General features: G+C 40.7%; 10 protein-coding genes across 10 annotated transcripts; 6 read left to right on the top strand and 4 right to left on the bottom strand.

Annotated features, from left to right (window-relative positions):
- Positions 1-280: 280 nt before the first annotated feature.
- IL334_003431 (uncharacterized protein) lies at positions 281-3,916 on the bottom strand (the record flags this gene model as incomplete). Its single annotated transcript, XM_062935161.1, has 11 exons — positions 281-427; positions 500-568; positions 655-924; positions 981-1,325; positions 1,375-1,458; positions 1,519-1,608; positions 1,711-1,809; positions 1,924-2,355; positions 2,517-2,678; positions 2,750-3,325; positions 3,530-3,916. 11 exons carry the CDS (start codon positions 3,914-3,916, stop codon positions 281-283), a joined length of 2,661 nt encoding a protein of 886 aa, XP_062791212.1.
- Positions 3,917-4,759: 843 nt separating this feature from the next.
- On the top strand, positions 4,760-6,889 carry IL334_003430 (uncharacterized protein; the record flags this gene model as incomplete). The annotated part of the gene is made up of 7 exons (XM_062935160.1): positions 4,760-5,096; positions 5,190-5,237; positions 5,327-5,437; positions 5,541-5,740; positions 5,917-6,162; positions 6,345-6,587; positions 6,743-6,889. The coding sequence occupies 7 exons, from the start codon at positions 4,760-4,762 to the stop codon at positions 6,887-6,889; spliced, it is 1,332 nt and encodes a 443-aa protein (XP_062791211.1).
- A 1,557-nt stretch (positions 6,890-8,446) lies between these two features.
- IL334_003429 (uncharacterized protein) lies at positions 8,447-9,696 on the top strand (the record flags this gene model as incomplete). The annotated part of the gene is made up of 2 exons (XM_062935159.1): positions 8,447-9,309; positions 9,417-9,696. 2 exons carry the CDS (start codon positions 8,447-8,449, stop codon positions 9,694-9,696), a joined length of 1,143 nt encoding a protein of 380 aa, XP_062791210.1.
- A 531-nt stretch (positions 9,697-10,227) lies between these two features.
- Positions 10,228-11,982, top strand: IL334_003428 (uncharacterized protein; the record flags this gene model as incomplete). Its single annotated transcript, XM_062935158.1, has 3 exons — positions 10,228-10,770; positions 10,879-11,017; positions 11,102-11,982. The coding sequence occupies 3 exons, from the start codon at positions 10,228-10,230 to the stop codon at positions 11,980-11,982; spliced, it is 1,563 nt and encodes a 520-aa protein (XP_062791209.1).
- Positions 11,983-12,410: 428 nt separating this feature from the next.
- IL334_003427 (uncharacterized protein) lies at positions 12,411-13,792 on the top strand (the record flags this gene model as incomplete). The annotated part of the gene is made up of 6 exons (XM_062935157.1): positions 12,411-12,458; positions 12,611-12,750; positions 12,972-13,145; positions 13,297-13,352; positions 13,419-13,509; positions 13,660-13,792. The coding sequence occupies 6 exons, from the start codon at positions 12,411-12,413 to the stop codon at positions 13,790-13,792; spliced, it is 642 nt and encodes a 213-aa protein (XP_062791208.1).
- A 155-nt stretch (positions 13,793-13,947) lies between these two features.
- On the bottom strand, positions 13,948-15,321 carry IL334_003426 (uncharacterized protein; the record flags this gene model as incomplete). The annotated part of the gene is made up of 5 exons (XM_062935156.1): positions 13,948-14,090; positions 14,261-14,387; positions 14,591-14,621; positions 14,779-14,956; positions 15,150-15,321. The coding sequence occupies 5 exons, from the start codon at positions 15,319-15,321 to the stop codon at positions 13,948-13,950; spliced, it is 651 nt and encodes a 216-aa protein (XP_062791207.1).
- A 651-nt stretch (positions 15,322-15,972) lies between these two features.
- IL334_003425 (uncharacterized protein) lies at positions 15,973-18,155 on the top strand (the record flags this gene model as incomplete). Its single annotated transcript, XM_062935155.1, has 10 exons — positions 15,973-16,129; positions 16,231-16,270; positions 16,389-16,534; positions 16,671-16,770; positions 16,987-17,032; positions 17,153-17,236; positions 17,354-17,428; positions 17,564-17,660; positions 17,807-17,903; positions 18,041-18,155. 10 exons carry the CDS (start codon positions 15,973-15,975, stop codon positions 18,153-18,155), a joined length of 957 nt encoding a protein of 318 aa, XP_062791206.1.
- A 145-nt stretch (positions 18,156-18,300) lies between these two features.
- On the bottom strand, positions 18,301-20,346 carry IL334_003424 (uncharacterized protein; the record flags this gene model as incomplete). The annotated part of the gene is made up of 8 exons (XM_062935154.1): positions 18,301-18,620; positions 18,736-18,782; positions 18,863-19,171; positions 19,275-19,519; positions 19,602-19,776; positions 19,869-19,901; positions 19,964-20,032; positions 20,108-20,346. The coding sequence occupies 8 exons, from the start codon at positions 20,344-20,346 to the stop codon at positions 18,301-18,303; spliced, it is 1,437 nt and encodes a 478-aa protein (XP_062791205.1).
- Positions 20,347-21,492: 1,146 nt separating this feature from the next.
- Positions 21,493-22,905, top strand: IL334_003423 (uncharacterized protein; the record flags this gene model as incomplete). The annotated part of the gene is made up of 5 exons (XM_062935153.1): positions 21,493-21,705; positions 21,769-21,994; positions 22,148-22,387; positions 22,512-22,745; positions 22,817-22,905. The coding sequence occupies 5 exons, from the start codon at positions 21,493-21,495 to the stop codon at positions 22,903-22,905; spliced, it is 1,002 nt and encodes a 333-aa protein (XP_062791204.1).
- Positions 22,906-23,190: 285 nt separating this feature from the next.
- IL334_003422 (uncharacterized protein) lies at positions 23,191-24,347 on the bottom strand (the record flags this gene model as incomplete). The annotated part of the gene is made up of 4 exons (XM_062935152.1): positions 23,191-23,723; positions 23,869-24,046; positions 24,111-24,245; positions 24,330-24,347. 4 exons carry the CDS (start codon positions 24,345-24,347, stop codon positions 23,191-23,193), a joined length of 864 nt encoding a protein of 287 aa, XP_062791203.1.
- Positions 24,348-24,408: the final 61 nt, after the last annotated feature.

The following is a 24,408-nucleotide window of genomic DNA, read 5'->3' as shown; positions in this document are numbered from 1 at the left end:
TCCACTGAAGGATAGTATCGTTACGAACTAAAACAATGATTGCTTGGATTCAATGTGATACTGACGTTTCTTTGCGCTTCAACAAATGATACATGGTATAATGAATATCACATAAACAACTGATCTTACAAATCGTCATGAAGTAGGATAATGTGGTTTCTCGCGGTGCGCTCAAAAGATTTTTTGCGAACACTTGATAAATGAAGGGCTAAGTGAAAGCTCAAGCCGATACCAAAGGAAGGTCATTTGCGGTGAAGTGGAAAGAAAGTCAAAGGAAAAATCATAAAATACTCTGAGGAGAACCTAAGAGATCCATCAAACCTTGTCTCAGAGTCCTCTCATTGATCGAGGGACTTTGCATCGTCACCTTTGTCTTGATTTTGGGGGATTTGGGTGAAAATGAACATTCGAGTGGATCGAGGTCGGCCTGTGTCGATTAAAGTCAAAAGCGTGAATGAGCTTTATTACATATCAGAGTTCTTAAGATACAATAACTCACAAATGGATCTTCTTTTACTTTGATTTCATCTTTACTGAGTGACGATAATTCATCTTTGTCCATTTTGATCTACATACGACAAGTTGATCAAGTTTAATTCAGCTGTTTCGGTTGTCCGGGTATCGAAGCGAAGCGAATGCAGCTGGTCAACTCACCTTGAAAGGATTCTTGGGTCCTTCTATATCGCTATAGCCATCAGGCCATCTTGGTCTCTGTTCGTCAGCCACTGATAATATGACAGCAGGGGCATTATCGACTTTCAGTTCTGGATGAAGAAGGGAGATGCCTTCTTTGAATGGCGTATCGAGTTTACTAGGTTGTAAAGGTTGAGATTGCCAAGTCATCTTTGGAGGTTGGAGTGATCTCATAGCTTCTGAATAAGTCCATTTCAACGAGCTGGGTTTTTCGATAGGCTTAGACGTGATCTGTAAAATGCATTATAGTAAGCTCGAGTCTCTATATCGATCAAAGCTGAGCTTACACTTCGTTTTGGAGTTTCTTCACCTTCAACATCCTCCATTGTAATTCTTTGAGGAGCGTATTTCCCGGTTTTGTCCTCAATGACTTCGAAATCTTTATCTTTCATATGATTGTAATAGTCAGGTCTTTCGGATGGTGCAACCTCTACCACTGTATCTTTCTTGTCACTATAGTATTCGAGTTTTACAGGTGAATCAAGTGAGAAACGCGGTTTGTGTATCTCCGAAGGAGTCGGCTCATGTATTTCAGAGGGTTCGCTAAGCTTAGACCGAATATGTAATTTGAGAGTGGAGATTTGGTGACGAAGAGCATTTCTTTCTGATCGAAGTCTATCTGACGTTTCCCTCTACATCATTCGTTAGGCTAGGTCACACATCAATGGCATTCGCACATACCTCTCTATGCAGGTCTTCCTTGAGTCTCTTTCGATCAATGACATCGCTTTTATCGGTTTTGGAGCTTTCATTAGCCTGTGCCAACTTTTCAATCGTAAGTATTAGCTTCAGTGTATCTCAACCAATAGAGTAGTGGCAACTCACTTCTTCCATGAGTTCTTCAACTCTAGCTTGAAGACCTTGAATTTCCTTCCTTGTCAAATTCAGCTTGTCGGATAGTTTCGTGTTCTGGTTCTATCACGTCTGTCAGTATCACCGCATCAACTCAGAAGACGAAATCCTAGCTAAAGAAGTGAAGATGACGGTATGAGCGGCATTAGAGCAGACATCACTCACTTCTGTAGCTTTGTATTTCGAGATAGCAGTTTCCTTTTCTCTATAAGCATTCTGCTTTCTCATATTTACCGCTTCGTATTCTCGCTCCAGCTGAGCTTTCTGTGTTTCATGTAAAGAAACAGGGTTTTTGTGTGTGACATTTCAGCGTTTTTATCTCTGTTGTGAGGTGAAGAAGAAGCTATGACATGTATAGAAAAAGAAGTTGATACTTACAGCAGTTTCCAAAGTCTGTATTCTTTTCTCGTTAACATCCCTTCGTTCTCTCTCAACTCGTTCTTTCTCTTCTACGATCCTCAATTTTTCCTCCAATTCTTTAACACGATTCTGGAACGAGGTTAAAGATTTAGCTGTTATACTTTGAGATTTTTTACTTCCTTCAGCTTCGTAATCTGCTTTGACTCTTTTACTTCTTTCATCCTCTAATTCTTTATCAATACTTAAGATAGATTCATGTAATCTTCTGTTTTCAATTTGTAATTGATCAATCTCAGATTTAGCTTCGTGAAGTTCTAAGGAGGAAGAAGGATGTTGAGAAGGTCTTGATTCCATTTCAGCGAGTCTTGATTCAGCTGACTTGATTATATCATTCGATGTTTGCAGAGATAATCGAAGAGATGTATTCTCTTGTCGCAGAATTCTGGTTTCCTATTGACGAAATATGATGGGTCAGCTCAAAAGGAATAGTAAAAGCTCCTGATGGAGCTCTAGAGGGATGCCTTGTCTGCAGCTTAGTCATGGTACCGTAAGATAGTCAGAATGAACTCAAGAGAGTTTGTATTCCATCTGTGTTGACAATAAGCACTCACGTTGCCCTCGGTATTGGTATTGTTAGGTCGGTATTGATAAGAATCATAGTCGTTCTTCTCTTCGATAAGCTTCTGTAACTCGGTGATTCTCTGAAGATGATTTTGTCTTTCTTTTTCAAGTATATCAGTAACATTATGACCTCGAGCTCTATTTATCGACTCCTGTCGATCAGACGATATCAGCTTACAGACAAGAGTGTATCAGTGTTTTCAGGAGAAGGATCAGTGCTCACTCCGTCTTCGCCATTTCTGTATTCACGGATATTCGTAGCAGAGAAAGGATTACTGGAAGGAAGGTTAGATGGAATACCGATTCTCGAGCTGATATGAGGTGAAAGACGTTGTCTACCTTCCGCATTGAGATTAGAGTGAGTATAAGTGGGTCTTCCAAAATCAGTAAGAGGGTTCTGGTTAGTTTGATTAGTATCCATATATTTTCTGGCGTAAGAACCAGGTTCATCGACCAAATAGCTCATCTTATCTTCTTTACTCGGTTTTTGCTTTGATGCTCCTCGAGTTGGTGAGTCCGAGTTGTCCTCGACTTGTATTGAAAAATGATCAAAGCTCCTTTGTTTTGAAGTTGGCTGAGAAAAGCTCTGACGATATGGATCTGGGTGAAGGACCTTAGGAGGCTTTGTAGGTGTTATGGTATTGATCGTTCGGGTGGAAGATGATACCCAAGATTGAACTTTGTCGTGGGGTGAAGGTGTTCGTGTCCCTTTCGCCCTTTTTTCTTCTTCTTCCTTTCTCTCTGATGTTCCGTCAGGAACAGGAGGGTTGTTTCTTCTTGACAATGATATTTTAGAATCCTAGGAAACGGAGGGAACGTCAGGGCAAGTCACCAAAGCTAAGCTATGAAGAGGTGATGAAGATAAGATGAAGTAGAGGATGGTCAAAAATAAACTCAAACAACAGAAAAAGGAAAGAACAGAAAAGAAAGTAAAAGATGAAGAAGAGGAAGAGGAAAAACGATCTAAATGAAATTCCCGTCATATTTCCAAACCTGTACTTACTTGAATAGGTTCATTTGCCACTTGGCGCGCTATGATCGCTTCGTTCGCTTTTGATGCATTTGTTCGATTTTGATTCTGGAGTCCAGAAGGAACAGAACCCCATCCATCATCATCATCATCGTCATAATGGTGATCATCGTTGTCATTCGCCTCGACTTTATTCTTGCTTGTATCGTCATGATAAGTCAAGCTGTCCTGAAATCTACGAGACGCGGTCGTTGTACTTCTTGCCGCGGATTCAGGAGGTACTGATCCACTTGTGGAATTCTCAGGTGAGAAAGGTTCTATATGTGTAGAAGTTATCCTATACGTTTCATTATGTTTGGCAGCTCTCGCTAAAGCATTGTAGAACCTTGATCGATCGCCTCTAGTTGCTGCAGCTACCATGTTGAAAGGAGAAAGGAGCCGACGTCGTTCATGAGATGTGCAAAATGAACCGCCTGAGTGGACTTGCAGATGTGGTATTAGTTAAGAAGTTACGGAGAATTTGATGACGATGAACGAAGAAAACCACCTTCGTGAACAAGTACAAGACATCATCAAAACGATGAGACTGATTACTTCCTAAATCACCTGGGCTGGAACGAGCCCGCATAGTTGTAGACATCAAATGGGTAGCGATGACGATCAGGAAGGCCATACATATATCACCAAAATTACGATCAAAGTAATATACTTGAAAGCGATGCATGAGCTCCAGCCCAAAGTAGTGCTTGAGCAGCTTCTTCACTTGACCCATTTTCAAAAGTAGGTATCAATCGTCTTCATCTCCTCAAACCCCCTCTGCTTCTCGGATTGCATGTCATGGATCTTGCATTCGTCCATCCTTGATCAACGTGGACCTTTGCATTCGCCACCTTTATCATCCGATCTGCCACATCTATTTGAGAACAGGAAAAGGGGAATTCCACGTGTTGAATGGGTACATGTACATTAGCTCCGCCCGGTGCCCCCCTTAATCTCATCCCACGCTCAATGCATTGATCACATAAGCTATTGAGATTGCTTGTCATGTCATCAACTCTATCGTCATCACCATCCATCAACACAACTCACCCGCTGATCATACTCGTTGACCACATCGCATTGACCCTCAATAACCGCACCACACGTCATATACATCACTTTTATCTGTCAACAGTCACACGACTCGGTCACTCACTCACTCACTCACATCCCTTAGGTTTCGGTCACGCTGACATAGATATATACATACTGTCACAAAACAAAATGACATCCCAATCACAACCTATACCGATATCACCCACTACATCACTACACAGACAGGTCTCATCTTCATCTCGACCCGTACGTAGACCTTCAATACAAGGGCAAGGTAACTCAGCCGGAGGATCAACTTCGATCGCACGTAGACCTTCAAGAGCACAACATCCACCTATGATCACTCCTCCCCAAAGAGCTTTATCACATCAAGAAGCATTAGAAGCATTGAGGGGTTTCTTGAAAGAAAGATCAAGTTATGATGTTTTCCCTGTATCTTTCAGGTTAATAGTATTGGATACTCAACTGAAAGTCAAAAAAGCCTTAGATGTAATGTTACTTTATGGTATGTCGGATGCGACCTAACCCCCTCCCCTCCCTTAGCCATACATATGTATGAGTTCTAAACTGCACAAGCTAAATTGATTTATAATAACAGGTGTCGTATCTGCTCCATTATGGAATACATCAACAGCTAAATTCGCAGGTAAGTGTAATCTTTCCAGCGACCTTTATCTAGACACAATAGGATTGTCAAGCTGACTTGAGGTTCTTTGACCGTCTTAATTGTTTCAGGAATGTTTACTGTTCAAGATGTAATTCATTTAATACAGTATTATTACCATACTTCATCATGGGAAGGTGCAACTGCCGATGTTGAGCAATTCAGATTACATAGTATCCGAGGTGAGTATGATTATTACACGCATGCATCGAACACCTATTCAACTCTTCCCCTTCCTCGCACTCTAATTTGACTGAATACTGACGTCAATCTGATGACTTGTAGATATCGAGAGAGCGATATCAGTTCCACCACCACCATTACTTTCAGTTCATCCATTCAGACCACTTTACGATGCGTGTAGATATTTGATCAGAACGCACGCCAGAAGATTACCTTTGATAGATAAAGATACTCAAACAGGTGGCGAAGTCGTTATAAGTGTTTTGACACAATATAGAGTATTGAAATTCATTGCTATGAACGTGAGTTTTCTCGTTTTCTGTAAACGGAAGAATCGTGCTGATTAGAGAAAATCCCCGTCTTTTGAATATCATTTATTCTTGACTATCTTCCTTGGAATTTTGACATGTCACTCACGGCTTATTCTACTCTCGACATCGACGCTGCTTCGCAATCTCTCTGTCCGACCCGCTAAAAGTGTCGAGATATCACTCAATACCTCACTGCATCAGTACAAGAAATGGGAATAGGGACATACGTTTCAACCGAATCAAATCCAGATCCCACCAATAACTCCAGTCCTTATTATCCTCTCGCAACGGCAACTATGCAAACTACGGTCTTTGATGTAGTTCATATGTTCTCCGAACAAGGTATCAGTGCTGTACCTATAGTGGATAGTGAAGGCAAAGTGTTGAATCTGTACGAGACTGTTGATGTCATAGTGAGTTACACTTTATCCTGGATTTCCCGCTTCATGGTTTTCAAGTGAGAACAAGACAGAATCCTTTGAGGCAAGATTACGAGTTCATCTCCCATTCCCACTGGGCCTTTTGTTGACTCACGCTAGCCCTTTTAAAATCAGAGGAAAAAGTCAGCTGAAACTGACGTAATGTTTTGCAACAGACTCTGGTCAGGAATGGCGCATACACCTCACTGGATCTGACAATTTCACAAGCATTGAAACAGAGGGCAGTAGATTTCCCAGGTGTGGTAACTTGTTCACCAAGAGATTCATTATCTGCCATCTTCTCGTTAATCAAGATAAGACGGGTCCATCGACTGGTCGTAGTTCAAGGAAGGGATGATCCTCATCCTGGTAGATTCGTGGGAGTAATCAGTTTGAGTGATATCATGCGAGCTTTGATCGTGAGTAGTATTTCATCTCGGTTGGTTCCCTCAATTGGAGCAGACCACAAATAGAACCCTGTATTTACTTCCAATGATTCTGTGTTGTATCACCACCTTTGGTTTCGACTAGCGAAACTCAGAATAGGACAGTGCTGATTTTGTGCGATGCTTAGGGCAACGACATCCCCCTTGGTGGAGCAGGCGTAGGTGCTGAAGTGGTAGATAAAGCATTGAGAGAAGAAGCAGCCGAGGCAGAAGGTAACGATTCGTTCGCTCTGTCTGAAGGATCTCTTTCGGCTGGACAAAGCTTAGAGGGTTAGTGGAGGGTTTCCGTTCGATTCTCAAGAATATGTGGCCAGTATAGATTCGATTCGTTTAGATGGATATCAAACCCTTAGAGATGGAAATTGATATGATACTTTGTAGCGTATGATGAGATCTGTAACTTGTACATTTCCCTTGCCAGCTTTGATCCGTCTAATATCTAAGCTTCCACAGTGAGAACCCTCTTTGACGTCGACAATGCAATCCTCTTCGAATATTGCAGACCTTTCTACCTCGCTAGGCTCTTCCTCTGCACATATCTGTAGCAGTGGTGTGAGTTCCGTCTCTCCTGCGACCTATATGTCTGAGCCACCCGATCATACGCTGAATTTCCTACATCTCATGGATCAATCATCTCTAAACCATATTTCATATCGCGTGATGGTTTCCGAGTCGGTCAGGTCTTTGACCAAGTATATCAGGTCATTCGGATCGTCCAATATTTTGCACAATTTTGAGCGCGCAGATGTGATCTTCAACCATATAAATATATAAATCCTTGCTTCAGATTCTGGTTCCGACGATTCGTGAAAGACGTGTTGACAAAGTCCAGACTTTTGTTTTGGGCGATTGTCGATGCTTTTCAGTGAGTGGGGGCGTGCGGTTTAAATTACCCTTTTATTTCGTAACTTATATCCCCTGAAAATGAAACCAGGTTATAGAGTAAGGCCCAACCGATCAACCGGGGATTGTTTGGTTCCTTACTCATATTTTACATCTGTACTTTCGTATCTGGGATATGGTACATTGGATGAGAGATATCGGGTTATTATTATTCTGTTCTTTGAATGTATGTCGTTCCCAATCCTATCCAGTTGGATATTTTGAGGATTGATACTGCTTTCTATTGGAATTGGTAATGAGAGGAACAAGACTAAAAAAATAATGATCAACACGATCGTAACTCGTAACTCGTAACTTGTAACTTGTAACTTGATCATTGTAATTTGGTCTTGTAAGCATGATTGATTAGTTGGGTTTTACGCTCCTTACCAAAGAAAACAAAAGGAGAACATCCGATCATACTGTATTCAGTCAGAGCAGAGCAGAGCAGAGCAGACGGACGTGGATATACCCTGGTGAAAAAGTGATCTGTGCGATATCGCTGGTGAGTGCTCTTTCAGTGCCCTTTGACGCCGTAGATACACAAGAGTACAAAAGTGGGTCTGTGCGAAGAAGAACAAGATTCGTCTATTTCATACAAAAGAGGATGTTATGAAACGCAGTCAAAGCGGACACAGAGGGAAGAAAGCAAAGGGTATCTTTTCAAGGAAGTGAGAATGGGATGTATGATGTATGAGGAAGGGAGAGATGTATCAATATCGCAATGTGAGATGTTGACTGAATTCATTTTCACTTTTTACTTCATTACAGTCGATCTCCTCTATTCCTCACTCACTAATCACTAATCACTGATCACTACTCACTACCAATCCTCGCAATTCCTTAATTATTTACTGGAAGTCGACCACCTTCGACCATACCCTCGTATACTCCCCTTCCAAATCCTCACTCACTTCTCCTCCCCCGCCCCCTCCTTCAACCACGGCATCATGAAAACTCATTTCATCCTTTCGCTGGTTCTTGGTCTAATGATGTCAAATGCAGCTGCTCATGGTCATGGCATAAGGCCCAAAAGGCGGATCAACGATCCTGCAAAAAGGAATTTACTACCTCTTGAGGAAGACTCAATCATACCACAATCGTCATCATCATCATCATCATCATCATCGGCGTCAACATCCTTACCTTCACCTACGCACTCTTCACTTCTGTCAATAAATGAAACCACACCAATACATATAATACCTCGAGCCAATACGTCTTATTCTGCTTCTACTTCTTCTTCTAATTCAATGTCAACGATATTCGTAATATTACCTAAACCACCTTCGACACCAATTTCCTCACCACCTAAACCAATACCTACTCCATTAGATCTATCAATATCCAAATCACTTTCATCAGGATGTATGGTTTATCTAGCATCTCTGTTATCCACTTCAACCTTCATTTCATGTTTACCATTATCTTTACTCCTAACTACTTCTTCTGGATATTCGACTATTCTTCAAACTGCATTATCGACAGGAAACTATACTACACTGAATAACCTGATTTCGTACACATCAAATCCTCAGTTTGGGGGAAACGCTAGCCCTGATGGGAGCGATCAATGTGATGATTATATGCAAAATGTAATGTCAAGTTTAAGTTCAAAGTCAAATTGTGGAACCGATATTGCAAATGGAAATTTAGTTGCAAAGGAAGCTAAAACGGGTTTAGGAAATTATAAACTGATTAAACAAGTTTCGACTTTGATAGATGATCAATCAGGTGTTTATTGTTATTTGGAAGCTGTCAATAGTAAAAAACCAGATGATCTATATTTATGGGGAATACCAAGTGGTATATCGTGAGTATTCCTTTATATCTATACCACCACATCTCTTTGATCAATCTCAATTTTCCATAATTCTTGTATACTGATTGAATCGCTTGATTGACACAAAAAACCTCTAGTCTTCCTACTAAATCGACTCCAACTTGCTCTTCATGTTCCCGATCGCTCTTGAACACTTACACAGCTTTTACTTCGACTACTCCGACGTTGAACTCCACACTGGTCAGTACAGCTATCAAAAGAGTTAATGAAGCTTGTGGACAAGGTTTCGTCAATTTATCCGCTGTGACCAATACCACTTCCTCGTCGTCGAGCAGAATCGTATCGGTCAATGGATCAAGGTATATCTCGTTGATCATAGGGTTTTCATCGTTATTGTTTATTTTGGGATTCGCATGATAAAACTAGTCTCCCCAGCGAGGGGAATTGCAATCAGTATAATATAGTGTATCATTTTATTATTGTTTTTCTGTGTATATTTTTGGGCGTTTTCTGTGTATACTGTATCAACAAGTGTAGTAGAATTCAATCAGAAGGACATTTGCATTGTTTGCTTTAGAACTGTAATGGATGTAAAGATGAAAATCCATTTTTTTAACTGTTGTCAAATGATAATAAGCAGTCGCGTTGTGGAGAGTGAGCTTCGGCGTTTCGGAGATATAAATGACCATGTTTTCATTTGATTCCGCCCTCTTCTGTTCCCCCCTTTTTCGCCACTGCTGCTGCTTACATTCCACCCCCCCCCTCCCTAACTATATATATGTATATATATATAAACAATTATAATATTATTATTTACTGATTTTCCTTCTTTTCTCCAAAAAAGAGCACACATAGTAACGACAATAACAAACAACAAACGACGACATCCTCCACTCAGCAGGTCCACTTTTCACGAACAGTGTAGGCAGTCATGATAGTCAGCAGAATATGACGACCGATCAACAAGTAGAGAACAGCTCAATATTGGATCTTCAACAGGACGATTATTTTGCAAGGTATGATGATGTAATTAACACAGCAGCAGCAGCGGCAGTATCGTTAGATCCTTCTTTATTCGCTTTGGCAGCTCAAGTTCAGGCTGTGGCACATGCTCATGCTCAAGGAATAGATATCGACTTTAATATAGATCCAACTTTTATCGATGTTGATGATAATCTACTCAATTTAAATGGAATAGGACTAGGATCAGCATCAGAATTAGGAAATCAGGTTATTGATCCAAGTTTATTCGAAATCGCTCAAGTCGTACAAGATGTCAACAATGGTAAAATCAAATTAGATGATCCATCTTTATTACCTGTACAATCTCACACTCAGAATCAAAATCAAAATCAAAATCAAGCTCATGTCGATCATATCCAGAACCATGATGGGTTAACAGAAAATCAACAAGGTGATGGTTTACATCTGGATGTTGAGATTGACCCGACATTAAGAGAAATTGTCAATAGTTTGACTAACGCTCAACAGGTATGTCAAGGTCTCGCTCTCTGAACTGCATTGGATCGTATAGCTTTACTATATAACATTGCTGTACTCCGAAGCCTCGAATGGAATAAAGCTGATTCCTTTGCACAGTCGTCCCATGCTACTCAAGGCCTGTCACAAGCTCAAGCAGCTGCTGCTATCGGAGCACATTTGACAGATGCAGAAGAAAGAGAAAGACTACAACAAAGCCTACAAACTACGTTGGAAGACCTGACGCAGGCCAGTTTCGGTGAGTTTCACGTACTCTTGCGAAGATCTTCTACTGCGCGGTAAAAGCAGTCGTAGTTGACCTGGAGCTGCAATTCATTTCTAGGTTCACTTTTCCCCTCCAACTATCCTCAATCGCCTTCCTCGCACAACTTCCTTGACCTCGCTCCTGATGCCCAAAATCCCAATGATCCATCGCACCCCAATCACCAATCACAGGCAGGACCGTCTTCGCATCATCACCTCACTTCAACGGCTCAATCTGTTAACTCACCGAACCTGAGTGAAAGTCATCGTTCTCATGTTGAATATGGTAGCAAAAGAGGACGTGGTAGACCTAAAGGATCAAAAAATAAACATAGATCCATACCAATACCTAAACCGCCTAAACCAAAGCCCCCTGGACCACCTGCGAAACCAAAAGGTAGACCACCGAAAGAAAGAGATCCAGAAGAACAAGCAGATTACGAATTGAGAAAACAAGAACGTGCTTTAGGTATAAAAAGGAGAAAAGGCAGACCAAGAAAATTCCCAGGTTACTTGGTAAGAGAGATGAGATTAAAGAAAAATAGAGAAGAATTCAATGAGCTCTTGAAAGGGCATCGAGAAAGACAAAGTTTCGAAGATGATGAGGATGATGAGGATGAAGACGATGAAGATGACGATGATGACGAAGATGACACAGATGAAGATGACGAAGATGGTAATCAGACTATGAACGCAAATCAACATCAACAATCCTTGGAAGGTATAATGATGGATGTTGATGGTCTTCGTCAAGCCCTCTCTGAGAATACTAATTCTAACCCTCATTCCAATTCTAATTTACATCATCAACATACCGGTCATAATCAAGATGTAGAAGAAGATTTCGGTAATTGGTCAGTACAAGATGGACAAACATTATTAGATGTCGTAGGGATGGGAACTGGACCAAATGGTAGTGAACACACAATGGAAGGTGTATTTGGTATACGACATGGATGAGGAGGATTGAACATCGTAGGGAAAAAAGGTGTGACTCAAAATTATTCTAAATCAGCGAAAATCATGTAATGTTGTATTGTTGTAATCTTAAAAAATACAATTCATGTAGCGAAATCATCTTGTATCTGCTTAACCATGATACATTTGTCTCGGCGCAGATGTTTGCCTCTTATAAGTTCGAGGAGACCAATCGCCATCGCTATAAGTGATATATCTGCATTCTCCATTCTCCGTGTAATGACGCGTGGGATATCTGATGTCTGATTTCTGTTACGTGAGGTGGAGGACAACCACTGATATTTTCACTTTCGTACACCATAAATTGATCCATGTTCTTTCGTTGCAAACGTCCTTCTTCTTCCCGACTATTTTCACTCATCCTGTCAATTTGGCTGTCGATCCTGAAGATAAGATAAGATCTGAGAGAGATGTCGGGATATAGTCCATTGGAATACGATGACGGACCTCTTGTATGGGTAAGTTTCCTTTTCCCTTCTTCACCATTAACCCATTCACGCATCAGTTCAATCCCGGATCCGATATTATCCTAGCTATTACTCAATTTCGTCCTCCCGATGTCGTTGAGGCTGACGGATAGTGTTCCTTTTGATCGGTATTGGTCTGATAGGTAGATTGCGAAATGACAGGATTGGATTTCTTGAATGATCGAATCATAGAAATCGCAGTTATAATAACCAATGGGAACTTAGAACCTGTTGATGAAGGTATTGAATATATCATTAATACTCCCAAGGAAGTTCTGGACAAGTACGTTTCCTGGAGGATGAATAATTATAATCTGTAATCTCCCTCACAACACGTCTCCAGTAACTATTGCCGTTCACCCTATCTTTACACTCTCACTTATCAGTCCCGTACGCCCATCTCACCATCACCATCCCCATCCCCATCCCCATACTCATACCCATCCTGGGCCTTGTTCCTCACCTTTTACTTCACCAGTACTAACGATACTCAATTGAACACAGCATGGGCGAATGGTGTATCAATCAACACGGTAAATCAGGTCTCACGAAATCATGTTTAGGATCATCATTATCGTATGAACAAGTATCTTTGAACGTTTTAAATTACATTCAAAGATGGATACCTGAAAAAGGCGCTGGTGTATTAGCTGGAAGTACCGTACATGCCGATATGAGGTGAGTCATTATCTTGTTAGAAGGATTCGAAATTGCAATTGCAATTAGACTATACGATATCGGGGGAATGGAGATATCACGACCTTTTCTGAAGTTTTGTGGTTGATTAAAACAAACGCTGAATACTTATATATACTTTGCATTCTCACAGATTTATGATGATTGGTATGCCCGAAGTGATGAAACACCTTTCTTATCGTATAGTCGGTAAGTCATTCAACCCATTACCAACTCGGAAAATGAACTTAAGTCAGTATTCATTGGGATTCAAAGACGTAAGTTCCATCAAGGAAATATGTAAGAGATGGTACCCATCTGTCAGACAACAAGATAAACAAAGGCGTACAGAAGAATGTGCACATCGGCGAGTAGCGATTTCCTTCTTCTTCCACTCGACCCCCCTATATCGTAACAACTGTATGAAAACAACTCATCACATGTCCTCTGTATTACCAAGACATCATCACCCTGTTGGTCAGAAGAAAAGCTGATTGGAATTTGTCACATCATTTAGCGCTCTCGATGACATCAAAGCTTCCATTGCAGAACTGAAATTTTATCGAGAAAAGATCTTCATACCTGTTGAAGATAAACTAGAGAGAGCCACTACGCCAGAAGATGAAAGACAAGGTAAAACTGCCATCTAATATAATAAGGAGGTAAAGGGTATAATCCAATATGAGGTAGGATATATGAATCATGCATGATTGTTTATAGCCTAGGCTTTGACCTGGACAAAGAAGATTTCTCTATTGTAAGACGTCATTCCGATCGTTTTCAATTCTCCGATGATATGACAAGACTATACAAACGATTTGAAGAATACGACGGCATCAACATATTCTTCAGTTCCATTTGGACCTGTCCTTAATCTACCTGCATTGGGAATCAATCCTGCTCTTTGAAATCCGAGTTGATCCCATATAGCTAATGAAGCGGCGTTATCTGGATTTCACAATGCAATACGATATAATACGATGAAAAGTCAGCGTCCTCTGATGTATTTAGTCGTCGTTGATAATAACAATTATACTTGATGTCAAACCGTTCTTGCCCTCGCAAGCAGCAGCTTATCATCGACTACTATGCTGGAATAATAAGAGACGATGACTCACTCTTGTAAACCAAGTTGAATACACTACCTTTATATCCTAATTCAGGCGCATATTGTAAATATGATCTACCTAAATTCAATCCTATCTTTCTCCCTCTCTGTGTTGGAGCTACGATGAATCCCCCGTTCTGCATCAATCAAACAAAAACAATTAAGATTTGCATTTAGCACTTTGAGCTTGGTAATAGTAGTAGTAGTAGCGGTGATGCATAGATGGAGACGAAGGGGACTTACGCAATTCTATCGAGAGAGATAGTTAAAGAGTCAGCTTATGCATATAGTCCATGCTGAATATCGGATAAGGGATAATCTAGATTCAAATTGAACTTACATGACTACTTCTTCCTGGATAGTTTGGTTTACTATTACGACATTACATGAATCAATTTGAGTTTCACCGAATTAGCATTCCTCTCGAATTCTTTGCTTTTCCCTCAATTCTCCTCTTATCCTCCCCTGTGAACCTATTCTATCTCCCTGACAAATTACAGTGCTGAGACACGTAGGATATGTACTTACATATAATAACATCCACCTAAAGCATCATCCAATTTCTTACCTTCTAAAGCTTTACCTAGACTATCCTTTATTTCCTCAGAGGATGATTGGACCACACCAACTATCGTTGTTGATCCGAAGAAATAAGCTGTATATGCTTCTAAAGATAATGGACCTTCTTGTGGATATGTTTTACCTCCTGCATTTAGTTTAGTTTGGATCAGCTAACACATCTCTCTTGACCATCTTGACCATCTTGACCATCTTGACCGTCCGATTAAGACGTCTTAGGGCGACATCAACCTGAATCTGAGCCATACCGAATTCCAAGGATTATCCCTTATGGTCAAAGACGAACAAAGTCAAATTGAAAAGATACGAAGACCACTCACCCTCTAATTCGGCCTCGAATATTCCATATAAATACTCTATCACTTCCTTAGGTGCATCAGCACCCGTTATAGGATAGGTAACTAGTATCAATCCATCAACAGGTAGAGGATATGATCGAATTTCCAATGAACCTTTCGTAGCAGGAGCAGCTATAGCTCCGTATGCTGACATTTTTAAAATCGTTTCTTCTTGATCTCGATAGGCGATGAGCTATGAGAGGGTGATACAGATTAGTTCTTGCTTTTGGAGTATAGTATCCGATGATATATACATATGTCTCTTTGTAATGGTGGTGATAAATTGGGCAGAACTCGAATCTTCGAGATCGGATAAGGGGATATCGGCTAAAATCCTAAACAACCGAAAAATAAATGCAATGATAAACCTGATTTTCGCCCGCGGCCAAGTAACTACAAAGTCACCATACTGTAGAGGATGATGAGATGGGATCTCGAGGAATTTGAATCATCTTCATAGTAATCTAGATTGTACGAGGTCATTCTATTATTCTTTGTCCATATCCATTAGTCAGTCTGGACTCATCCTACACTCAAAGGAGGAGAAACTAAGCTGTATCATATCTGGATTCTTATGTAATTATCATTTGGGAGTACGTGTCACTATGTAATAAATTTGGTTATTGACCGCGGCTGATTTCTTTTAAAGCTACGTATGATCTCAAGCCTCGGGCCAGCTTCTTTGCAGTATAGATATACATGAAGAATTTCATCAATATGACTAGTACATGAGCAGTCAACAAAAGATGTCCTTTATAGTATCTCATCGCCACTAGCTCTCTATCCAATTACTGATCGACCTAATATGATGCGCGCAACTTTCTTAACAGCTCTTCACCTATTGATAATACCTCTCAATAAAGTCCAAGCTAGAAGTGTCTTATATGGTGCATGCGACGTAGCAAATAATCACTTGGATGTTAACACCAAAGCTTTCATAACGGATTGTGATTCTTTTGGATGTAAGCTGAGCCCGTACTACCTTGTGCCCTACGCGAGTTTCTGCCATTGCGAAGGGATTATTGATCAGCTTACTTCAATGTACTTTTCTAAAATGACCTAGATTGCTCGACGAATGGGACTTGTCAGCCCAAACAGTGTCGGTGAGTAAATCAAGCTTGGTGATCTGGTTGAACGTCATAGTAACCAGCGACCATTGACCAACGACCAAGACAATTGGTAAATACCGTAAGGCTGATAAGACCATTCGGGAGATAATAGACGAGATGAATACATTTTATCATCATTACTCAATACCGATATCCCAATTCCGCCATTATGTCCTTCTGGATCATTCTGTCCTGATGACGCTAGCGGTTGTTTGGATTTGGTGGATGTAGGTGGTGAATGTCAGTTGAACAGGGACGGTAAGTTCTTGCCCTTGACCTTATGAAGAACAAGAACTGTTCTGCGTGTGTGAAGTAGATGACGAATGATGCAGGACAAAGATTGGAGTCGTGACAGGTGTATTATTAGCTTCGCTGACATTGTTTTGCGAATTAGACGAATGCGCTCCTCCCCCTGATGGGACCGTACTGGTCGTTCCTAGTCCATTCGATGAACCAGAAGGGAATGGCTCGATATGTCTTTTAGGGCAATGCGTGTGAGTTGACAGAATTCTTCTGATGATCTGATGATCCGATGATCCGATGATCCGATGATCTGATGATCTGATGATCTGATGATCTGTGATGATCTGTTGCTTGAACGCTATCGTTTCGTTCAATCGACGAACCAATCCAGAATGAGAGCTTCTCATGGTCGGCGTGATGATTAATTGAATAGAATTGCTAATATCAGTGAATTCACTGGAATTCAGGTGGTCGAACATCAGTTTAGGTTCAACTTGTATAATAGAAAGTACAGTGAGTATACAGCCACGATACATACAAACCTCCCCTCACTACTGTAAAAGACAAATTCACAATCATGGTCACTCGCTGATCACGACACACACGACATGAAATCACCCTCTTTATATTCAGACATATATAGGATACGATATTTCGGGAATGAGCTTCACGAATATAGTCACGAGAGATAATTGTATACAAGGACAAGGATATTGTGTGAGTTATGGTAGAAGGATCTTTCTTTTCTACCTTGACTTTTCACACACACAAACACCAAACACACCAAACATGAACCATGAACCATTGTAATAATTCGAGATATTTTGGAAATAGGACACAAACACAACTACTTGTTTATCATTAGTAGGGATCGATGGGTCATGTCAAGAAGATAGACAATGTCAATCTGTGAGTGTGTTCGTTCGAACATCTCCTTTACGTCAACTCGACTCATCCTCGTCGAGCGATTATCATATTGTCAGAAAACGAGTTCAAGGATGACATGGTAAACTGATCTTCACGTCAAAATGTCGATGATAATAGTACAACTGTCAAAGAGGAGTATGCATCATACCACCTGAGACATCAAGGAAAGTCGGTAAATGGGTATATGCCATTACTGGAGTATCGATTGGAATAGGTAAGTATGCTTTATATCACTTGACGAGGCTCAATTCGACCATTTCGCTGATCACGAGAGATACTGTAATCTATAAAACCTACTAACAACTGGATGTTCAATTACTATACCAAATCGAATCCTGACTCCTTGTATACGTATCACAGGAATGGCTGGAGTCCTGGCTATCTTATTACTGATGCATCGTAGAGCACAAACGAAATCAAGAATAATGTTGGAAGAATATTACAAGGAACAAACCGCGTAAGTACTGTGATCATCTCAAACTAATCAGATAAGATTCAACTGTTATTCAGTAAATGCTAAGAGAGAAATTCAAAGTCTCCTATCTTGACATCACGGGTGATCATATGCTGATGTATTGTAACCTACCTTCATAGTTATCGAAACTCAATCATATCTTTCCACTCTGCATTATCAGGTAAATCAACAAGAGAAGAAATCAAAAGGACAATGAGTAATTTGAGTCAAGTCACTTTAGTCGAGAAACATTAGTAGTATTGTAGTTTTAGCAGCTTCTCCCTTCTTCACTCGAAGACAACCCTTTTGTTCGTCATAACATACCACATAAATCATGATACATACTTATATACAGTGTCAATGTGATGATCATGATACTCCAGTGGCAGACATCTTCGGATCAGCATAGAATGGATTCATCTTCTTCACTTCCACTCCAGCCCTTTTCATCCTTCTCATCTATCAACATCCAGCCTACCTCTCCTACCCATGTCCAATCCCCATCATATCGAGCCGACTGACTAGAATCTGCAGGTCCAATATGACCTTCAGGAAGAGCTAAGTTGGCTTTCAAGAACTCGATGGTAGGCTTAACGTGCCATCTTCTATGTTTATTCAGGCCCAACAAAGGCCCTTCGAACCATCCCAAATGACCACCTTGAGGTACCGTAGCTAAGATGACATGCGAGCTTTGCCGTATCGCTTTGTGTGGCAGACAAGCTGAGTATATGGTAACGATTATTAGCATTTTAGACTCATGACGAGTACAATCGTGCCCCAGACGAAGAGCCCTAGACATCTCGTCATTTCATGGCAGATGTCAATGTTTACTCACCACTAGATACGATGGGATCGTCCAACGCTGAAATTGCCAAAGTCGGTCTGATGGACGTCAGAGAGGAGTCAGCATTTACTGATCGTCTTGATTCCTTTCCAGAAGTATCGGTGTCGATTTGACCTACCTTTTGATACTTCCTATCCAATTACCGGGACAGCTCCAGCTCAAGAATCCATCAAGGGTTTCGAACGGGAAAACATCAGTCCCGCCTCCAACTTTACAAGCTACCAACTCCAAAACTCTACTGGCTTTCAGTGTCATTCTTCTTCTGAGTGATTTGGTCAACGAAAATATCTCAGGTAAGTGGATGTGCAGGTGCGATGTAGGATGGGAAAGCGGTGATGTTGGAATTAGGTGAGGCGAGAGTGAATGTAACATCTTGTGAGACATCGTGAGGGAATACAAGCGCGTAAGAGGATGAGGGGAATCAAGTCTATGTAACGATGTTAGCATCGGACCGTTCGTGGTGATTGCTTGTCGAAGCGAGAGGCGGAACTGCTTCAAGCTTGAATAGCTCTTTGCGAAAGAATACTCACCCATAAGTCACACCTCTCATATCTAAAGGACAACAGAGGACCACCCCTGCTCTAAGTCTACATTTATCTCCTTGTTCACCTAGATAACGAGTCATGACAGCTGCACCGAGACTGAACCCTACACCGAACATGGGAGATGCCGGGAAGAGTGTCGACAGATATAATACAGAAGTATGAAGGTCGATCGTTGATCCGGTCGAGTACAAATGAGGGGATGTCAAAGGTGTGGAAGCGCATCCTCGGAACTGAACAAGGGTCAGCATGACCCGGTAATCACCATCACAATCTATGGGCAAGGTGTGTCATAGTCGCGGTCTGACAGCTCACATTGACGACACCGGCTCGTGCACCCAATCCACCTTCCTCAACAGGTTTAGTCAACCAAAGCACTATATTCCTTACATAACTCTCATGACTTCCTCCAGTCAGACCATGATTAATCAAAATCACAGGCGCTGTCTTTGGGAGGTTCACAGAAAGTGGTGGGTAAATATCAAGGCCACTGTGAACCGTACGTCAGCTCTGAAGCCATCATCTATGAAAGGTCGTAGCTGAAAGGAAAAAAGGCAAGAATGAGAGAGGAGCGCCACTGACATGGTACCGCCATCAGGAACTCTTAGTAATTGTCTAATTCATTATCATCTGCATATCAGCAAATGAAGGCTGTTGCTAAGGGGTTGTATGCTCACCGCTGATAAGTGATTTGATCGTCTTTCGAAAAATCCGCTACAGCAGAATAGATAGTTTGGGCATGACCACTATTCCAATAGTCTGATCAGAACTCAAAGCATTCCTCTAGATAATTTGTATGACAAATTTGTGGAAAAACTTACTTTGGTAACCACCAACTTGCTCTAAATCCTCTATTCAGACTAGCGCAGTTTTTTCTCACCAGACTCTCTGTAGTTTCTTCACCTTGTATGGTATCCGGATAATCTGGACAAGTCAATTTGATTGAAGAATATCGTCTTTTGAGTATGATCACACAGTAAATGATGATGATACAGCATGTTGCTGATATAACACTTTGAATAAGGTTAGTCGGGTAGTAAGAGTTCAAGGTGAGGTCCATTGATTGCTGGACCGGGATGTAGAGGTTTCAAAGCTATTGAATGTTGTATCGAATGAGGACGAGAAGTGAGCAATGAATCTGAAAAGTTATGGGAAGTAAAGGACAGGAAAAGGAAAAGGAAAGAGAAAGGGAAAGTATGTAATTGTATATATACCTTTTCTTCTTCTTTTTCTTCCTCTTCAACTGTGATTGATTCGAGGGGAAAAGGTGCTCTGTGAGGTTCCCCTTTGTTCGGAATGAAACTGATCGTGTGAGCAAAAGGAATGAGGATGGATGATGAATGATGAGTGATGCAATGATGGAATGTGATCACAGGCTGTCATTAAACGAGACATCCTTTGGCATACTCGTATGTACCATTGACATGGTTTTGCTTATCTATCATGAAATCATTGTTGTTTGGATTTAGCCTTATCGGTGATGTAATTTGAAATGGGAATCTAATTCGATATATCAATAAATGAATATATAAACAGGAAAGAAGCTTTGCTCCAACAGAAACCCAACCCCCCCCTTTTTTCCCTTTCCCTTTGTTCGTGTATGTCTTTTGTGGTCAGGTCCGATATCGGATGCGGATCGGAAGTTTCACAAGAGTGAATAGACTAAAATGATGGAATAGCATTTCAGCTGGGTTCGTGTGAGACTGATTCATGTCATGTCCTGATTTTTATGTGATGATACTTGTCCTTTTTCCTTCTGAATATCCTCGCATTCATGGATATACATAAACACCTAAGCTGTATTGTAAAACCTGTTCTTGCTATCTACTGGAATGTACAGCACAGCAGATCAAGTCCAATGGCCCGTGATCGGGATCTTCATCATCAGGGGAATCCGGCACATGGCGATTGTATTGAGAGGAACAAAGCGCGACTCAGGCACGGACCACTCCCAAAAGTAGTCTCACAATTTCTGACGAGTGCAATTCGAATTTCAGATGTCCATTCACTGCTCACGACGTTGAATGGCGGCAGCTCTTGACTCACATCCACCAACTCGTGCTTCTCAACCAGACATCTCTCAGTATCGTACCCTAGTCATAAGATTCCGAGGTTCTCCATCACGTTCACGACTCTATCAATCAACAATCGCTGATAAGACTTTCAACCTAACGCGACTGAACGACAATAACGAAATACGATCTCAATGTCTCTCAATCGTCAATCTTCTTCGTCATCCACTGCTTCGGGTTCTGGCTCCAACTCTGAGCTCGCTTTCGAACCTTCTCGAGCAGATTCTGAAAATGTAACACAACCATCTTCAGTATCATCCGTAATATCAAATTCATCTTTTAATCATTCAATAGATGAGATATCTAGTGAATCAAGTATAAATACACCCCGACGTACACCCAGAACAGTGAGTTATTCTTTTAATATAACAATATACTGATGTAAAGAGCTGAATTCATTTGGGTTGTAGTCAGCGAAAAGAAAACGTAATCCGGATTATAGGTCTGAATCTTCGATTTACATAGTATCGAACATAATAGCAAGATCATTCGAAAAGTTGATTGGACAAAATGGGAAATTAGAATATCATTATTTGGTAAGGTGGGAAGGATATAGTCCGAATGATGATACATGGGAACAAAAAAGTAATTTGATGATGGGAGCAGGTGGTTTAGTCAGAGAATTTGATAGTAAACGTGAGTGACATTTTCAATTGACTTTTTTTTAATAAAAATAACAAGGTAAGGTATACCAGATAGAGGAGATTCAGAATCAATTCACAGAGTTCAGTATTCTCGTCAAGTCTGAAAATTTATATGAGGACCGACTGACGCTGATTCCATATCCAGCTCACCCATTCACGATTCTCGATTCACGTCGAACGAACACTATGATATATCTAATTCGTTATGGAGAATCAACAAAAATCTCGCCATCACCATATTGCGTTAAAGAATGGCACAACGTTACTCAAATGAGAAGGATCGGTGGATTAGACAAAGATGTCATCGCTCAAGCTGTAGCTGATTTTAACGAGGATACGGTTCCTGAAAGGGGTGCTAGTCCAAGGATTGTTCAACTTCAGAAAGGTGAATAACCTCATATTATCCAAATATCCACTTATGATACTTTCACTCCTCCCCCATTTCATCTTGAAATGCGTGAATGGGCAGCTTCACGTTACTAATGTTCCTATTTTTTGTCTCTTCTCAGCTCAATGTATACTTGCCATTTTGTATAGAAAGGACATCAGACTAAAGCAGAGTTCCGTTCACTCGACTCCTATCTATATGGTGAGATGGAGAGACAAGCGAATGATCAAAGAAGAATGGTTAAAATATCATCAAATCATCCATAAGTTTGAAGAGGATGGCAGAGCGTTCTTAAAGGAATGGAACGAACAAATGGGTTATGGTGGTAAGAAGCCGAAAAAAGATGACGGATCAGGTAAGTGACCAAAATTACTCTGGCATATTCAATATCACGAGCGTCTTCTCACTCTATGTTTGTATACATAGCTACTCCGCTCAGCGAATACGAGGTGGAACGACTGAAGAACATAGAAGCGAATAAGGAGCTCATGAAGACTTTGGGTTTGCATGTTTGATCAAGCTGAAAAGTGTTTGTTCTGCACCATCTTGGTATCAGTACAGCCTGACATTTTACGTATCTTGGGTTGTTTCCGTTGTGAATGCGTTTGTACAGTATTACAGTCGCTCTTACTTTGCATCGAATGTTGCTTGCCTCTAGGATATATTCCATCACGTTGTATGATTTAGATGCATACTCCCAAGCATGATATCTGAGGATGACCATTTGCATCGAGAATTGAAACGTCCAACTTGAAATTTCTATATACAAAAAGACCAAAAAACGCAGATTCTGATTTGATTTAAACCAACTTTTTATTCTCTTCTTTGGTTACGGGTACTACGACTTCTGCCACTGGTTTCTGTTCGACGACATAACCTATTCTTTCATAAGTTTGAGTTGGTCGTTGTTTTGAGATTTCTAATTCTTTTTCAACTTGTGATTTTCCAATCGCGTGACCTACTTGAAGACCAGTTGATTTTTCGATTTGATCAATTGATTTTCGGCTCCAACCTCTTACGTCTTCAGTTGCATCTTTGACTCGGTCAATAGTCATCTGAGTATGAGCTATACCAGTTGAAACTATCCTGTCGTGTCTAGCCGCTAATTCGGGAAAATGCTTATCTTCTAAATCTGATAGATATTTTCGAATGTTATGAGATGTTTTAGGTAAGAAGTAAGGGAATGAAAGTAATGTGAATAAAGGTGGTGAAATAAATCTGATCGGTAATGATCTTGTTCTAGTTAACACTGATCCAGATAATCCTGAAATCAAGATGTAGATTAATCCGGGATTGAGCGATTCGTCAACTGGTAAAATGGATTTTACCTCTTCTGATCAATTCGAACGAATGAAAAAAGGGTGTTAGGTTAGCTTTGAGTTTTAGTTGAGTGTTATATACCAAGAACCACCTGAGGGATGCAGTATATGTCTAGAAGGAGGACCGGTACGATTTTAGAAGTAAATGAAATAACTCACTCTCGACTCTCCTCTCGAATCCTATCCAGCTACTAACACCAGATTGTAAATAACCTCTCGCATCAGCCAGAACGCTAGTAACGGTCTCTCTTCCTTGAGCGATGTAGGGTACGAGCGGATTAGGTTTTTCTACTAAAGTGATGATTGGATTAGATTCTGATGTTTGGTAAATTGGGAGCTAAAACCAATGAAATCAGCAAAGAGAATGACATTGAATAGCTTTATGTTTACAAGGTACTCACCTTTTCCCCTGAGACATTCCTTCCGGGTCTTATGGATCCTTCGGGTCTACCTTCATCAGCAGCTAATGAAGTTGAAGTGTAATACATTGTTGATCCTATGACCGCTGTAGGAAGGATAGGAGAACGAAGGAGACGCTAATTGGATTTGGGGACAAATAATCAGTATTTGGAGCATGACTTTATTCGTTGTGGCGATACAGTGAGTAGAGACAGACATACCCCAGTGAAAGAGGCCATTTTGTTGGATATTTGGTAAATTATATAGTTTGATGTATATTTCACCATATCTTGATATCGT

The sequence above is a fragment of the Kwoniella shivajii genome, chromosome 4, assembly GCF_035658355.1.
Source record: "Kwoniella shivajii chromosome 4, complete sequence".
In the NCBI taxonomy this organism is placed as follows: Eukaryota; Fungi; Basidiomycota; class Tremellomycetes; order Tremellales; family Cryptococcaceae; genus Kwoniella; species Kwoniella shivajii.
The sequence above is the reverse complement of the archived record's forward strand: the minus strand, read 5'-3'. Positions and strand labels throughout refer to the sequence as shown.